This window comes from Nematostella vectensis, chromosome 8, assembly GCF_932526225.1.
Source record: "Nematostella vectensis chromosome 8, jaNemVect1.1, whole genome shotgun sequence".
NCBI classification, from domain to species: Eukaryota; Metazoa; Cnidaria; class Anthozoa; order Actiniaria; family Edwardsiidae; genus Nematostella; species Nematostella vectensis.
In genome coordinates this window covers 7,934,313-7,951,802 of record NC_064041.1, presented here as the reverse complement: position 1 = coordinate 7,951,802, position 17,490 = coordinate 7,934,313, and the positions used below count along the sequence as shown (strand labels likewise).

General features: G+C 40.5%; 2 protein-coding genes and 2 long non-coding RNA genes across 6 annotated transcripts in view; 1 reads left to right on the top strand and 3 right to left on the bottom strand.

Annotated features, from left to right (window-relative positions):
* Window positions 1–61: 61 nt before the first annotated feature.
* Window positions 62–3,653, top strand: LOC116613504. The gene is made up of 2 exons (XR_004294178.2): window positions 62–160; window positions 2,893–3,653. It is a non-coding gene; the product is annotated as an uncharacterized LOC116613504 (long non-coding RNA).
* A 4,042-nt stretch (window positions 3,654–7,695) lies between these two features.
* LOC125570237 lies at window positions 7,696–8,848 on the bottom strand. Its single transcript, XR_007312586.1, has 2 exons — window positions 8,728–8,848; window positions 7,696–7,861 (listed from the first exon to the last, which is right to left on the bottom strand). It is a non-coding gene; the product is annotated as an uncharacterized LOC125570237 (long non-coding RNA).
* A 2,030-nt stretch (window positions 8,849–10,878) lies between these two features.
* LOC5505706 lies at window positions 10,879–15,021 on the bottom strand. Of its 2 annotated transcripts, XM_048731755.1 has the most exons (5): window positions 14,692–15,021; window positions 13,971–14,033; window positions 12,401–12,507; window positions 11,899–12,013; window positions 10,879–11,701 (listed from the first exon to the last, which is right to left on the bottom strand). In XM_048731755.1, the coding sequence occupies exons 1-5, from the start codon at window positions 14,714–14,716 to the stop codon at window positions 11,232–11,234; spliced, it is 780 nt and encodes a 259-aa protein (XP_048587712.1). In that variant the 5' UTR covers window positions 14,717–15,021; the 3' UTR covers window positions 10,879–11,231. The 2 variants fall into 2 exon arrangements, with proteins under 2 accessions (XP_048587712.1, XP_001626473.1); XM_001626423.3 differs by lacking the exon at window positions 13,971–14,033 and having other exon boundaries at window positions 14,692–15,017.
* Window positions 15,022–16,117: 1,096 nt separating this feature from the next.
* LOC5505716 (OTU domain-containing protein 3) overlaps window positions 16,118–17,490 on the bottom strand; it is a 10,170-nt gene continuing 8,797 nt past the window's right edge. For both annotated transcript variants that reach the window (XM_048731253.1, XM_048731252.1), the window contains exons 6-7: window positions 17,251–17,350; window positions 16,118–16,644 (exon numbers count right to left, since the gene is read on the bottom strand). In XM_048731253.1, the coding sequence (XP_048587210.1) occupies window positions 16,166–16,644; window positions 17,251–17,350 (579 nt within the window). In that variant the 3' untranslated portion in view covers window positions 16,118–16,165. The remainder of the gene's footprint in view (window positions 16,645–17,250; window positions 17,351–17,490) is intronic.

Here is a 17,490-nt window from a genome sequence, read left to right as displayed (position 1 = left end):
CGGATTAGTCACACTATCTGTCACGTGATAAGTCACGCTCTACTTGTTTGTTACACAGAGCCCTTTCATGGCTCCACGATTTTACCGCGCATGATTTCTGTTACATCGGACAGAGCCCAAAAATGGCAAGTTTCCCCCAAAAAAGGTCTGGATAACTTCGGTAAGCATAAATTTTTGCATAGAGGTTCCTTATGTTATGTAATCCAACATATCAAAAAGCCTTCTTTTCTAATGGATTCGTCTTCGAGATATGAGGCTTGAAGTACAATTTTCAAATGTTCAAAGTATGAATTCTCCTCATTATTAGGGAGAATTCGGGCTCTAATCAGAAATCAAGCCAACTTTGCTCGCTAACATCTAAATTTCATATCTTCTAATTTTTTTAATTTGGAATTAAGCTTTTGGTCAGAGTAACTCCTTGTATGCGGAATCTTGAGCTTATATATTGAGAATTGGAAATTTCATGCCATTTTTTTGCTCTGTCGTTACATCGGTTTGGTCCCTCGAATGACTCCTCGCTCCCCCTTACATATAGTAGAATGGTCAAGCGAAATTTTTATACTGTGGTTGAATCCCTATAACTCGAAGACTAGCAACATGCATTTTTTAGGTTTTTATTACAAGTTTTATCAAAGCTTTCTCAAACTTCTTACTAACTCAAGTGACCCTTATTTTCTATATATATTTTAAATAATATCGATCAGCCATTTATTATTATATTTATTTGCATTCGAAAATGTAACATTTACAAAAGATCTTCAACTATCCACAATTGAAGTCCCAAACTTGAATGACAATATTTGACTGCATATCCCCTTACTCGCGTACTCAAAGAATGCAGGTATAGGCCTGCCCAAAAATCGTATATGTAAAATTAGCGTTGTGTCGACTTTGTTTACATAAGTCCGTAGTTTCCTTAACTGTCGACCCAAGTCACAAGGTCTGACGTACATCCACAAAATAGAAGTTGTCCAGTGGTTTTCTTCCTACGTTTGTTTTGAAATTTAAACGGCAACCCCCTTATCCAGGGATAGCGATGGGTTGATCAGAGACTGGCCGAGGCTCTTGTTTTCGGATAACTTGCTCGAGGTACGTCAAAAACATCAGTTGAAAAAAGAATAAGGCTCAAGACTCGAGAAACGAAAAAGAAGGGGAAAGCCGTAGCATGGAAACAACATAAAACATATCGCTTTAAAAAAATCTGAGACTCCGAGACCGTGATAGAAAAAACGAGGCTCCGAGACCCCTATAATTTTGAAAAAAAAAATAGACTTCGAGACGCTCAGTTTCCGAGACTTTGCGAAACTTTTGCGAGATTTCTGGGGAGTGGGCTTTGGAAATTTAGCCCTCCCCACAAGACAGATTTTTCCTTGCATTCTTTGTAGTTCAATCCTTTACATCCTGATGCATTTTCACTTGTAAGACCCCTCTTCAAAAATTCGCTTCACGGCCCATGTTAACCTTGTAACACGAACCCTTCTAGAATTTCTAAATATATAAATGTGAGATTGAAAATAGAGCTAGAGTGTAGTAACGAGGTGAGTCTTGTTGGGGTACCGGTACCGGCTTTACTTCTCTACGCTGTTACACGGTTAAAGGTTTATAAGGTGTGTTTGGGGCTTCTACCGTACCCCTTTGTATATGCTTCTAAGACGGCATGTCCTTAAGGAAACAGACACTGACGTACCGAAAAGCTTTCAGCTCCGTTTAGATAAGAGTTAAGCCAATGGGTGTACGATGGGCGACCTTCCTACGTGGGCGTGCCAGCCGGTAACCCTTGATGGAATGCCGTGACTTACGAAATGTTTACATGGTTGCTACTGACTACGGTGATAACACACTGCATACTTGCGTGATAGTGCGCGTGGCAATCTTCATACGTGATTTCAATAACTTATAGCATTCAAACCATTTTTGCAGTCGCTGTTCTAAAACTGTCTACAACAGAATTTCACTAGACCTAAATAATAATTAGAGTAACCTGCTCGTGAAGTGAGATCCAACTTTTGGCACAGAGCGGGAATAGGTCAATTCCCAACACTCAAGTACAACTTAAAGATGATGGGGACAACGCCTTTTAAGGGGTGAATTCCTATTTCTGTAATCTGAATAGTCTTGCTATTAGAAGCTCGATATTGATAAGCAGGAGGATTTAACTGATAGGCTAGTGGGGCTAATGTCAATCATATAGTGCCGCGCTTCGAATCCTTATTGGCTTAAAGCCGCATTGTCACCAGTTTACTTCCGTAGGGCCGACGGAAACCTCAACCGTTAAAGGGGCAGCGTCATGGTAAGAGCTTTGCCTAGCTCTCTGGCCCTGACACAATGAATTTCAGTCAAATTCTAATATTGACTAATGAGCCCTTGGTACATGTGGGAGACTTAAATTTAAAGGCAATGACCACAAATTGTCAATAGACATATTTTTCAATAAAATATTGCATTGTCAGTTCAACTGTTTGTAGACAATTAAAAGCCTTCAATAAACACTGAGTCCAGATATGCGCAGTACCATGACGCTGCGCCTTTAGAAGGCCATGAGTTAGAATCCGCGCTATTTGAAAGGCCATCCGCTCTAAATTATCAATCACATTCTAAAAGAGACTTTCAATAGACACACTCCTTTCACAATTTTGAAATTTTTCGCGTTTTCAGTTATAAATCATCCGAGTAAACAGGTTACAATGCGGCTTTAATTCACGAAACTGTCAAGGTAGCCACGGGGGCATCGCATTGTTCAAAGGAAAAGAGATTTGAGATCCGACAATATAACAGCAAGTAGCGGCGTAACCAGGATTTTTAACAGGAGGGGGCCAAAAAGGCCCTTCCAAGGCATTTCTCCTGTATTTTAGATAATGTCTCGTATATTTACTGTATTTTTTTTTCTGCTAGAAGGGGGGGCCGGGCCACCTGTGCCACCCCCCTGGCTACGCCCCTGGACCGTGTCAAATTCTCCTAAAATTTATGTTGATGTGTGTTCACCAACTGCTCCATGGCTTAAAGAACCATCTTTTTCTTATCCGAGGAGGTTTTAAAAAAGACGAAGAATTGGCAGAACCTTAGACTTATCTGACGTAAATCGCAAAGTCATCGCCAGGAATAATTATTATTTGTATCATCATCACAACAAAGGCTTCCAATTTGACAACCGAATGTTCCAACTATTCCATGTGGGGATGGGTCCACGTACCAGGGCGTTCGACGCCAAAGCCTCATATTGCCACCGTACGAGATGCGTCCCCAGTAGTCACAGTTGTTTGTAGCGTCACAGGTATCTCCCCACTTGCCACAGTTACGAGACAAGATAGAGTTATCGTCATGGGCACGAGTGAACGATCCGCAGGCGACTGGCCGTGGGTCCGCCGTCTCTATGAGACTTCTGAATAATAAGAACGAAAAGAGAAGGAGATACATTTAAGAAATAAGGTTAGGATAAATTCACTGAATGATGAGGTGAAACCGGTCCTTTTATTTTATCATGGTGGTAATATAGTGAATTGAGGGAACACATTTATAGGGTTTTTCAATTCGCAACAAAACAGAATCTAAAAGCGATGCCTCCTGCCATACATTTTTGAAGGTGATTAGTTTGAAACAGGAGAGTACAACCAAAAAAGAAATAATAGCTCAATTTGTTTGGGAAGCAACAACAATAAGGTAAAGTAATGAGAATATATGATGACATCGCTACAAAGTACTATGATAGAGAATTTATTGTAAATAGAAATTAAAGCCGCATTGTCACCAGTTTACTTCCGGTCGATTACCTAACAATATCCGATGATTTTTAACGGAAAACGAGAAAAATATTTCAAAATATTGAAAGCAGTGTGTCTATTGGAAGTTTCTTTGAGGATGTGATTGATAATTTAGAGCGGATGGACTTTTAAATATTTCGGATTCGAATAGATTCTTTTGTCTTTTAACGGTTGAGGTTTCCGTCGGACCCCCGGAAGTAAACTGGTGATAATGCGGCTTTAAATTGAAAACCGATTGTAAATTTTGTTCTTCAATATGGATGTATTTGGAGCAACGCCCGTGAATCAAAGCTGCCAAATAAATTAATTGAATTGAATTAAAATCATTTTCTGTGTGACTCTTTTTTAAGCAAACAAATCTCTCATCTTTTGTTCGGACTTTAAAAGCACACTAGCATACACACATTGGCTCTAGATCCCACATGGATCTAAGCTGTGGTTTAAATCACTTCGTTCGAGTCGAAGTCGCCCTGCAGTCTTTTGCCGATGAAGTTTAACCGAGGCAAACCGGCTATGCCATGCTGAAGAGTCCTAATAAGGACGAAACAGCTGTCCATGGTTGCCGAACTGCACGGGTAATAGACTGTGCTAGCGTCCCGTCTTGGCCCGACTGATGCCAATGTGTGTATGCTAGTGTGCTTTTAAAGTCCACATCTTTTCTTCATGTGATTCCAGGGACTCAAGTCTGCTCTTTGTAGCTTTACTTGAAGGATTACACTCTAAGATATAGCGTTGGCTTTTGGTGGAGAACACACGTTTCTCAGCGCTGTCACTTTTCTAGCTCACTTTTTTGCTGTGAAGCGCCTCCCTCGAATAAGCACCTAGCCTAAGAGAATACAGGTGCGTACCCAGGATTGGCTGAGGGGAGATGCGCAGTCATAGGTATCATATGGAAAAAGGATAGTATTTGACCATTCTTACAAAAAATGAGCTCTTAATTCTCTTTCGATTAGATGTGGACGCCAGTGCTGAAAAACGCAAGACTAGTTCCAGTACCGCGCGGTTAAACCAGCCTTTTTGTTTTTAAAATGGCGGCTTTTTACCGGCGAACCGTTACATTTTGGCAAATGCTAAGAAAACTATCGCAAAGCTAAGGCTATAATTTTCTTTATAACTCCCTCATTATCAAACAAATCTGTCATCTTTTGTACAGTATGGTTTAAATGCTGTACAGTTTGTCAAAACAGCGACTTAAGTCAGTCTTTCGTACCTTTACTCGAACGATTCAACACTACGATTGTGTTTGTTTTCACCAGAGCACGCGCATGCGCACACGTTATTCAGCACTGCTGATGTGGACAGATTGAATGTTTACCTCACAGCCTGTCGTCCATTCTCGTCTTTGTTTGTCATAATGTGAAATGTCTTTTTATTCGCCTGTTTGTGGCAATAGAAGCGTATTTGATTGAAGCCCATGTCTTTCTGAAGTTGGAGAATGCCGACAGTGTTGACGTGAAGGTTTATAGGGGCAGTGTCTGCTATTTCAGTGTAATCAGTTGTTTGGGTTACTGGTGTAATTGGGCTTGAATCATAAACAATCCTCTTCAACTGAGTCCATCCACCTTATACCCGATATTTTTTGTTAAAATATGTGAGCGGGTTTAGCCAAATTTCTTGTGTTTTAACTAAACGCCCTTCTCTCTCCCTACTAACCGCCCTACTCCTATACTCTACCGCCAATCTCTCCCAACTTATAACCGCCCGTCTGTCATTTACCCGTCCCTAACTCCTACCCAGGCCCCCCTCTCTCTCCAGCCTAACAGCCCCCTCTCTCCAATCTAACCGCCCCTCTCTACCACCTTACCGCCCCTCTCTACCACCTTACCGCCCCCCTCTACCACCTAACCGCCCCTCTCTACCACCTTACCGCCCATCTCTACCACCTTACCGCCCCTCTCTTCCACCTTACCGCCCCTCTCTACCACCTTACCGCCCCTCTCTTCCACCTTACCGCCCCTCTCTTCCACCTTACCGCCCCTCTCTACCACCTAAAAGCCCCTCTCTACCACCTTACTGCCCCTCTCTACCACCTTACCGCCCCTCTCTGCCACCTAACCGCCCCTCTCTACCACCTAACCGCCCCTCTCTACCACCTTACCGCCCATCTCTACCACCTTACCGCCCCTCTCTTCCACCTTACCGCCCCTCTCTACCACCTTACCGCCCCTCTCTTCCACCTTACCGCCCCTCTCTACCACCTAACCGCCCCTCTCTACCACCTAACCGCCCCTCTCTACCACCTTACCGCCCCTCTCTACCACCTAACCGCCCCTCTCTACCACCTAACCGCCCCTCTCTACCACCTTACTGCCCCTCTCTACCACCTTACCGCCCCTCTCTGCCACCTAACCGCCCCTCTCTACCACCTAACCGCCCCTCTCTACCACCTTACCGCCCATCTCTACCACCTTACCGCCCCTCTCTTCCACCTTACCGCCCATCTCTACCACCTTACCGCCCCTCTCTTCCACCTTACCGCCCCTCTCTACCACCTAACCGCCCCTCTCTACCACCTAACCGCCCCTCTCTACCACCTTACCGCCCCTCTCTACCACCTAACCGCCCCTCTCTACCACCTTACCGCCCCTCTCTACCACCTAACCGCCCCTCTCTCCCACCTAACCGCCCCTCTCTACCACCTAACCGCCCCTCTCTACCGCCTAACTGCCCCTCTCTACCACCTTACCGCCCCTCTCTTCCACCTTACAGCCCCTCTCTACCACCTAACAGCCCCTCTCTAGCCCTTACTTCTCCTCTTTACAACTAAACCGCCACTATTTTCAACTTCCGTCAACCTCTCTCACCGCTCCGTAACCCATATTTTCCTTCCTTCATTTTTCTCTTTACTCCTATCCTTATCTTTGCCCTTTGTTTCCCCCACTCGCCTCTCCTGTCTCTTTTGTTCTCTTTCCTTGTCCCCTGCAATAAATTCGTCTATACTCACCCCCAACGATCGTCATGTCACAGAATACCCTGAAAGGCTGCACAGAAAAAGTTGGTCGAATCCAGTACTTTCCGTTTTCTCTGGCGAAACCTGTCTCCTTCAGCTGGAGGCATGAGCGGCCGGGCGACAGGGCACTAGAGCCGTTACCTGCTGAAAAATACAGTACCAGCGTGTAACAGAATAAGGAGGCGCGGATTTAAATGCTTCTAGTTAATAAAATCTTCACGATAACAAAATGAATAAGCGTTTTAAATGTGTGTGCCTTTTTTTAGAATCTACCAAATGCAAGCTCGGTAACTAAATAATCTCAGTAGTAGTAGTGAGATATGTGTGAAGTCGACTGACTCGACAGATTTCATGCTGAAACCCTCGGATTACAGTTCCCTTATAAACCACAGACATCTCAACCTCGCTCCCTGCTACATGGCTGTAGAACTTGTTATCGTTTTCGTATCGTTTCTGCGTTTTCGTGGGGACGGGTCGTATCAAAATGAAAACGCTTCGTGTGGACGCGGATCTTTTGGAAAACGGAACAAAAAGGTTGCGTTTTCAAACGAAAACGGAAACGTGGGGACGGGGTCTTAATGAAAGAGTTTTCGCGCGCTTTGTAATCTTTGTTTATCGAGGGTAGCATATTGTCTGTCTTGTCGCATGCCCGGGCGTGTCGGCGGCGCGATAAGTTCAAAGAGAAAGTGAGCTGTCACTCGTCAATCATGTCTCATACCAACATCACAACATTGGCCGTAACTATGCAGGTTTTCGAACAATGGAATCGAGCGTTGTTTCACTCCCTTCCTATTTTATATAGAACCTAAATACGAAGTTAGGTTCGGAGAGCGTTCGGGCGAACGCTCACTCAAGAGGCTTGGTTACTCAGTACTGTTCAAATGTTTCGAGAGTTGAAAACAACGATCGCGTGGGTTTTAAGACAAGAGAAATAGAAATATAAAGAAAAAGAATTTCGCTGAATCGGGAGGCAGGAGACATTTCGCACAAAGGTTAGAGATCTTTTATTCGCTGAATACAATATTGGGAATGCATTTTTGATTATTTTATTAAGAAATCGCTGACAAAGTATCTTAATTCCCGTGCTCCATCGAACAATGAGTTGGACTTGTGACGTCACGGGACAATATCACGTGATCTATCAGCATGTGCTCTGAAAATTGACAACGCATAAACAGCAACAGACAATATTATTAAAAATTTGTAAAAATCAAATTATTATCGATATATACTATATAGTAATAAGAAGAAGAGAAGCAGAAGAAAAAGAAGAAGAAGAAGAAGGAGGAGAAGAAGAATGATAATAATAATGATAATGACAATGACAATGACAATGACAATGACAATGATAATGACAATGACAATGACAATGACATTGACAATGACAATGACAATGACAATGACAATGACAATGACAATGACAATGACAATGACAATGACAATGACAATGACAATGACAATGACAATGACAATGACAATGACAATGACAATGACAATGACAATGACAATGACAATGACAATGACATTGACAATGACAATGACAATGACAATGACAATGACAATGACAATGACAATGACAATGACAATGACAATGACAATGACAATGACAATGACAATGACATTGACAATGACAATGACAATGACAATGACATTGACAATGACAATGACAATGACAATGACAATGACAATGACAATGACAATGACAATGACAATGACAATGACAATGACAATGATATTGACAATGACAATGATATTGACAATGACAATGACAATGACAATGACAATGACAATGACAATGACAATGACAATGACAATGACAATGACAATGACAATGACAATGACAATGACAATGACAATGATAGTTATAAATTAAAAAAATAAACATAATAACAATTAATTAATTATATGTTTTTTTTAGATCTTGAAGAAAGTTGTTCCAGTAGTTGATGCACCTCCTTCCACCCCCCCCCCTTCAGATCACACCACCACCTCCCCCTTAGAAAACAAATTGCTGAAAACCTTTGTGCCTGAGCTTGAAGAAAGCATTTCTGCGTCGAGGCCCTTCACAGGTATCGTGTGTTGCACAGGCGACCGCTGACAAAAGCACAAGCACACAGTGTACAGCTCCCTTCGGCATTTTCTGAAACACAGTTTTGTTTAGGTAATGCTAAATAGTATTCTAGGAAACAAATTTTAAGCAATTTCTTGTTATTACTCCGGTGTACAAAACATTATTTTAAACTTTGAAATGATCGATGATAATCTGCAGCTCTGCTTTTTCGATATTTATTTTAATAAATATTATTTTTTGGGGGGAGGGGGGGTTCAGAAATCTCATACTTTTTTCGAAGAAATAGCTTCGCTTATGTTTTTATGTTATTTATCCATCATAACTTTATATCATAGTATGACATTTGTTAGTTTTATTGGTTAACATTTTTTTCAAGTTCAAAATTATAAAATAATACAAACAACTGATTTCGTGTACAAAAACAAAAGAATCATAAAATATATTCATAGATAACACATGTACTTCATAATTAAGTTTGACTATCCCAGCTGATGCTCTGCGTGGGCTCTTTCATTTATAGAGGCACATAAATATTGAGATATCAAAATATATGTTTTTATTTTTTTACAGAAATAGTCATTCCGAGACGCTTTACGATTAATTTCTTTTTTTCAGCCCTGTCTGCAACAATTAATCGAGTTCGCGGGGAATTTTCTGGGAGGTTTTTTTTGGTGAAAGCTGTGTTAATGTGGACTAAGTAAAGATGTCTTTTATAAGAATCACTTTTCTCTCTCACTTTTTAATGAAGTTTTAATTCAATCTGTAAGGACGGCGTTCAACTTTTTTGAATAGCTTAGAAAATGTGAGAACTTTGACTAACTCTAATTCTTCAAATATCACTGCCACATATCTCTAACTTAATATAATTATGATATTCGATAAGATTTTCAATCGCTTAAGTCATTGTAAACAAATAAAATATGTTTTTAGTTAATAATAGTGCATACTGCATACTTTAATAGTAAATACTGCGAGTGCTACAAGTATCTACTTACTATGTTTTCTTCTTTTTGTCTTTTCTGTAGTGAAATTTCACTAGAAAATGCGTAAACTCATGGAAGAGTGCTGCACCTTCTCAAACCTGATTGGCTGATTCTATCCGTACTGTATTCTAATTGGCTTAGATATTCTATACAGATTCTAAACCTCCTTCTAAGTGGAGTATCCTGTCCAAAATTAATTTTTTGATTATTGCTTTTGACAGTTTCGATTTAAAAGCACAAACGGAACGGTAAAAATATGAAAACTGCAAGATTTTGTGTACAAAAGAATTATAAAAGATATTATTACTTTAGTGAAGATATCATTTTAGGCGAGATCTTTCAGTTTGACTGTTCCAGATGTTGTTGCTCAGCATGGGCTCTATCATTATTTAGAGGCAGAATATTGAGTTATTAAACTGTTAAAATATCTTGATGTGTGGAAAAAACACGCAATCTACTGTTTCATCCCTACAAGCTTGTTTCGTGATTGTCCACTCATCAGGGGATTAATATAGATATTAAACTATAGACGAAACACTAAATAGCAATCGGTTTAGGATGAAACTTTGTACCAATAAGACTCCATCCCTGCCTATAAGCGTCCCGGGAACGTTCTTACCAGCATTTTAGCAGTTATAGCGCAAACAGTAAGATTGTGAACACCAAAAATATGTGTGAAATATTTATAGCTTTCTGTGGAATAAAGCCAGACACTGAGACCATACTTCTGGTTGACTACTGTTTGAGTATCTCAAGAGTGATTGGTCGGAAAAAAACGTTCCATACTTATTTCCGATGTTCGCGGTTTTACTGGTCACGCTAAAAAATAACGGAAAGAATTTTATCTTTCAGACTCATTCTATTTTATTTTATTCCAAATATTTTTTTATACTTGGTGAGGCCACTTTACAGTTATGTGCAGTAGTAAAACAGTGCTTCGTGTAAACTAGCACTAGCCTTTCTGTGAAATCAAGGGTGTCCCCCTTCTTAGGACTTAAATTTTATCCCCCCCACCCTTAAATTGTACCCCCCCCCCCATGCTTCTTAGACATTGATGCCCCTCACCCCCCTCCCGTTTGGGATGTTACCACTCCCTCATAGAATCAATATTCATAGTCAAATTTTTACACTTAACTTGATAAATATAATAAATTGTTAATACATTCTTATATATACATACATATATGGCTCTGATAAATAGTAAAGATGGCAATAATGAGATATCGACTTCGTATGAATATTTTTTTAGATATATAATTACAGCTCATCGAGTCAGTGTAAAAGTCCCGCGCGCTCCCTGTGTGCCCGATCTCCGCGACGCCCTGGGTCCCCGAGGATGCATTTATCACGGATTTTCTTAACCTAAACTTTTTCTTCATGCTAAACACTAATAATGAATAAAAGGATAGAAATAAACGGAGTGACTAGCATAGTGCCAGAATTAAGTATGTACAGCCTTTTTGAAGCGATCAGTTAAAATCTTCATCGTGCCTCATTCGTATCGTCTGCATATTGGTGCTCGGCCAAAAGCACTCAAAACTTTGAACGCAATGACAGCAATGCGCATGTCTCGCCCATCCCACCGCTGAACGGCAAGTTAAACTACCATTATGAGCACGCGCAAGGCTATGCAACCGCTCGCTAAATTCGTAACCGTCGTTAGATTCTTCCGTTAAAAAGTCTTCCGATCTTCGATTTCTGAACCACGTCCTTATTTGCTCTTCTCCCACATGAAGAGCTTTTGCCACACCGTGTATTTCACACTCCTGGGGTTTGCTGCAGTGTTTGTACTTTCTCTCCAGGTATCTCATGTGGTAGGGCGTCAAGTGTTCTCTTCGCCTGGCCACTGGAGGAGTAGCGCTTTCTCTAAAGGTTTTGATTTCGGTAGCAAGAGGGGCCATTGCCAGTGGCACGTCTTCATCTGAGGTATTTGTTGAGTCTATACAATGGAAAAAGTGTTCAGATCAAAAGAAATGGAATACTTATTTAACACAAGCGATAGGTTATTGTTATAATGGTGACTATTTCATTCATTCATTCATTCATTCATTCATTCATTCATTCATTCATTCATTCATTCATTCATTCATTCATTCATTCATCATCAGAACCTTTATAAAGATGAGATGCGCTTACCGTAGTTTGTTCCCGCTAACGCCATAAGTCGGCTACTGTATTTGTAGTCAAACGCCACAAAGCTGCTTTGCTGTCCTTCCGAAAACGGATTTGTCTGGGTTTGGCGGCTCTTCACCTAAGAATGAAACCTCGGTGTTATTCATTTTTTGCGGGTTTACAGTTAGCTTATTAGCCGATTCCTAGAAATTCATTTTTTTCCCTCTAGGAATCAGGAGTGGTTCTATAGAATAATTACGAGAGGTAGGAAAACGGTAGGGTTTTCCAGTGACGCAGTGTTGATTTCCAGATAAAGGAGAGGCCCATAGAAATAATTATATTTCTTCAATTTTGATTATATCTTATATTTTTTTGCCAGTAAGACAAAATCTACAATATGTGATAAGGCCATGTTAGTTACAACATAATATCGATGTACAAACAAATTAAAAAAATGTCTTCTCCTAAGTTTTCCCCCGGAAATATAATGATTGTATGCACACAGACAATGGCTAAGAAATCTAACCTTCGTCGGCAAGGAAGATACTTCTTTATTGCATTGTTTCCATGGTGATGATGGAATTGAGGCGGAAATCTCCTCGTGTGTTTTAACATCCGGTTGGACGTCACTTCCTGTAAGAAAAACATGCTGGTGAATTTTTATGACCGGAAAAAAGAGATCATCAACATTTTTTCTTTTCCTTTTTATGCCGGAACCTAAACGTTTATCCCAGATATCGTTTTGTACACAACGTGCTGAGTTGTTTATAGCGGTCAAGGTTATACTCCTTTCATAAGAACTGAGCGACTCGGACATAAGATGGGCGTTTTACAATAGGCGGCCTGTATACACCAAATTCAAATAAAGTTACCAGCCATGTATCGTAACCCGCATTGCTTTGGGGAAAGCAGAGGTGGATCTAGCTCTTCAAAAAGGGGGGGGGGGGGGGGGGTTGGCTCAGTGACAAAGGGGGTAGGGGGTAATTTTTTGTTACATATGGTTTTCTGGCAGCCCAAAACCCTCCCCCTAGATCCGCTACTGGATAGCTTATAAATGCTTGAAGGACAATAGGAGCATGGACAATAAATCTACAGCTTTTGAAGAGCCTGGATTTGTTTTTCCTTTGCCTGTTTGTTATATCTATTTGACACCCATGAGTCACTGCGGGTTACGATATGGATTCTCGGAGTGCAACCTTTCAGGTAAATCTGTTTTGAATAAGGTTATCAGTCAAGAAGCCATACAATGCATCTTCAGTAACACATAAAGCTATATAAGCACCAAAACTAAGTCTCTAAAAGCAATGCAAGTGCCCAGAAGCACATAAACGATAAAAAAAATAGACTGATACATAGTTCCTGGTTCTAGATTCGCTTGATAACTTGCTAATAAGGTTATCAGTCAAGAAGCCATACAATGCATCTTCATTAACACATAAAGCTATATAAGCACCAAAACTAAGTCTCTAAAAGCCATACAAGTGCCCAGAAGCACATAAACGATAAAAAATAGACTGATACATAGTTCCTGGTTCTAGATTCGCTTGATTACTTGCTAATTACTTTATACCCATGAGGCAGTGCGGTTACGACTGATAGATGTTCACAGGTACAACCTTATTTGAAATAGCTGTATAGATAGAACTGCAGAATTAGATGAACAAGCAACGTTTTGTATATCGTGATCCAACAATTGAGCTGGAAAACTTCTTTTTCTGCCTGAACCAACCTTCCCAAACCATTGCCTTTCTTGATTTTATTACGATTTTATTATTATTTATAAATGTCATTAATTGGAATAGCAGTTGATTGTTGGCGCATACGGTCAGGGATTTAAGCAATTTTAACATCATGATCATAAAACTCCCAGGTGTGGGGGTGACGTTGATAATATATCACTTCCGACAAAACCGAAGAGAAATACTACAAATACAAAAATACAAAGAGAGTATTGAAAATGGCGTCTGCTATCTTAGCAAATACCCCCCCCCCCCCCTTCCCTCCGAGAGATATAGCTACATACATTCGTCTGTTTTGTACACGGGCAAAAGCGGTAACTATAGGTGTTTTGTTCTATTTTTGCATCCGGTTTTCACCTTTTTTTTTGTCGAGTGTGCGTGCTGTACGGGTTGAGGTTAGGTCTTCTCGGTTAGGTTGCACTGGAAAATTTGATTCTGATGTAATTCATAATTATACGTACGTGACTTGTGCCCATATCAACAACATGTGACGAGAATTCAGGGTTAACTGAGGGCCGAGAAAATTAAAGCACCATCACGTATCTTCTAAACTTTACATGTACTAACATGTACAATTTTACTACAACAAAAACCTCTCTCTAGATAAAATTATTGATATCAAGTATTTTTCTAGTACTTAAAAGGAGAGTGAAGCCTAGTATATCCAGTAAGTTATTCAAAATACATATATATTTGAGATTACCACTGTATATCATCACTTTCCATTTTTTATAGAGTTTTCTGTAGAGTAGGGTTTCATTGACAAACTTTAAAGACTAAACTATGCCGTCTATTTCCGCTTTAAAAATATATACGTTCCATATCTAATTCTTTTACTCAAAAGGAATCCTACATGCATGTTGCAAAACAAATTGGATATTATTAACCATTGCAAATAATATAGAAATCAATAAAAACATGTTCTAACCAAAACTACAGGCCAAGAAAAATCCAAATTCTAAAAAAGGCTCAGACAAATTATAGAAAGCTTAATGTGGTCTATAAACATCGCAAAATATTTTCATCATAAACAACCAAGAGAAACGTATACATAATATCATTTCATAGCCCCACGTACCTTTGTTTGGCCGATTGTTCCCCATTTTATAGTCTTTAGTCTTGGCTAATTTAGGAGATGTATTTGCTACAAACTAAAAACACTACGATGACCACGGTAAGTAAAAACTAACAATCCTATCCTTCTATTATTGTTCCGAATTCTTTTCACCGATTTCGTCCCCCTTTTTCGTTTCACAATCGAAAGAGCGTAGCAACACTAGCAGAGTATATTCGTATATGCCCACGCTGGCAGTGTGTATCGGTATATACAAATGCGCTATGTAGTCGGCAAGACAGTATTTTGGAGTATGATGTGTAAAGCTACAAAAGGGCACGATGCACGTCACAGCGGCCAAACGTGATAACACGCACAACAAATCACCGGGTCAGAGTTTAAGCGGTCACGCATTACTCAGTTGCCTTCCGCCAAAAGGGGAGGGAGGGGGTGTTTTTAGTCATAACTACTTTGTTAATATATTCAAGCATCGTACAACCTCGGCCAGTTCTCATTTCGATTTAAAATGGCGGACATCGGATCATAGCTGTTCCATACAACCCAGATGACGAGTTGAGGTGACCTCATAAAAAAATGACCTCTCACATACCTGTCAACTCTCAAGATTTTGGACCCCTTCTCCCGCGTTGAGCACCAAATCTCCCGCTTTTTATCGCTTCCGAAAAATTATTTTAAAGAAAATTGTCACCTATTTTCTATTATTGAAAATATTTGAAACAACAATTCCCCTGCGTAGCACAATTAATCTAACACCCTCGTGAGATCAATAAGTGGATTTATTCGTGAGAGCTTTCTATAATGCAAACGCCTGCAAGGCTAAACCCACCCCTCCTCCTAAAAAATGAATATACCCCACCCCTCCCGACCCCCCAAAATTCTCAAGCCTTGAGATTTTCAGAGGTTGACAGGTATGCTCTCAGCCTCCTCCTCCTAGGGATGTCTGGGGACAAGATAAGTGATTCGCTTGAAATAATAATAGAGATTATTGGCACTAGATCTTTTAAAGACTGGCAGGAATCTCAAAATTCATTACATACAGGGAGGAAATCTTTAGGTGTAAGATTACTCTCTCAATCCGGGATAAAGTAGTGTGGCGAAAAAACTTAGAGTATTCTTATACTGTTTTCCTGTCAAACGTACAAATTGTGACGATGATAAAAGTGCAAGGTACCGCTGGCAAAAGGAACGTGGGCTCTGGGAACGAGATTTGAAGTTATTATATTTCTACTCGTCTATTATCCGAGACTGAACTTGGACGCTACTGATATAACAAGACTGAGCCTGCACGTCGTGGTCTGTGGGTACCTAGCTCTGCTTACCTTGCCGCTGGCAGAAAGGTACGTGGGCTCTGGCAACGTGATTGATACGTATTGGGGAACTGATTGTTTGCGCATGTGCAGTACATTATTACAATTACTGTTATCAAGCAAATATTTCGGCTTTTTTAATTTTTAATCTATGGAAAAAGTTTTTTTTACTATATTACTACTGCCCCAAGGTCCGCTGTAACCATGGAAACACTGTCTAAAGGCTCATCATGGCTATTGACCTGTTCGTTCCCAGACTCTTTCCGGCTCTCTTCCCTCCGCTTCTTCTTATCGTGTTTTGCCAGCTCTTTGCGCTGTCTGTTACTAAGATGAGATGCGTTTCTAACTCCCTTAGGTTTGGAAACTTGCTTTGGTCGAGCACCCGATCTGTTTTTAGATGGTGTTTCTGTCTGCGATTCTTTGCAGCCATTTACAAATTCCTTTGGCTCATTTTTTACGCCCCCAATTTCTCTGTCTTTATCTTCGGGCTCGTTTATATTAACAGAAGGCGATTTTGGATGTTCATTAATAACATTTATCCTCTCCTCTGGTTCTGTATTGTATTTAAAAAGTTCGTATGTATTTCCGTTGCTTTCTGCAGTGTTAGGCATTTCCCTATAATCCAGACCTTCGCTACAGTGTAGACTCTCTGAAATAAAAGTAGAAATACATGTTGTATCCGAACCAGCACCAAAAAATCTTGGTGAAGGTGAGGTGGTTGTTACATGTGGATGGAGGTGAGGTAGTTGTTATGTGTGGATGGAGGTGAGGTAGTTGTTATGTGTGGATGGAGGTGAGGGAGTTGTTATGTGTGGATGGAGGGGAGGGAGTTGTAATGTGGGGATGGAGGTGAGGTAGTTGTTATGTGTGGATGGACGTGAGGTAGTTGTTATGTGTGGATTGAGGTGAGGTAGTTATAATGTGTGGATGGAGGTGAGGCAGTTGTTATGTGTGGATGGAGGTGAGGGAGTTGTAATGTGTGGATGGAGCTGAGGTAGTTTTTATGTGTGGATGGAGGTGAGGTAGTTATAATGTGAGGATGGAGGTGAGGGAGTTGTTATGTGTGGATGGAGGTGAGGGAGTTGTAATGTGTGGATGGAGGTGAGGTAGTTGTAATGTGTGGATGGAGGTGAGGTAGTTGTAATGTGTGGATGGAGGTGAGGTAGTTGTAATGTGTGGATGGAGGTGAGGTAGTTGTAATGTGTGGATGGAGGTGAGGTAGTTGTAATGTGGTGGTGGAATGCACATTGTTCACCATGTTCATCAGTTAAACACATGATCTGCAGGATATATCCAATTGACAAGTCCACATTGTAGTCATTCTCTTCTAATGTCTGCAAAACCAACGCCAGGTCCTTGGAAGAAATGAACAACAATAAATGCACATGAAAAAAAGGATGCTCCTATCTATGGAAAAAATTATTATTGCTGACGTTTACTATTATGATAGTGGTGGTGATGATGTTGTATTGGTGATGACTGTTATGAAAATTTT

Coding starts and splice junctions, on each gene's coding strand:
- LOC5505706 (XM_048731755.1), bottom strand. CDS start 14,716: ATGGGGAACAATCGGCCAAACAAAG. Junction 12,508..13,970: donor CACACTCGACAAAAAAAAAG/GTGAAAACCGGA, acceptor TTTTTCTTACAG/GAAGTGACGTCCAACCGGAT. Junction 11,702..11,898: donor GTTAGCGGGAACAAACTACG/GTAAGCGCATCT, acceptor TCCATTGTATAG/ACTCAACAAATACCTCAGAT.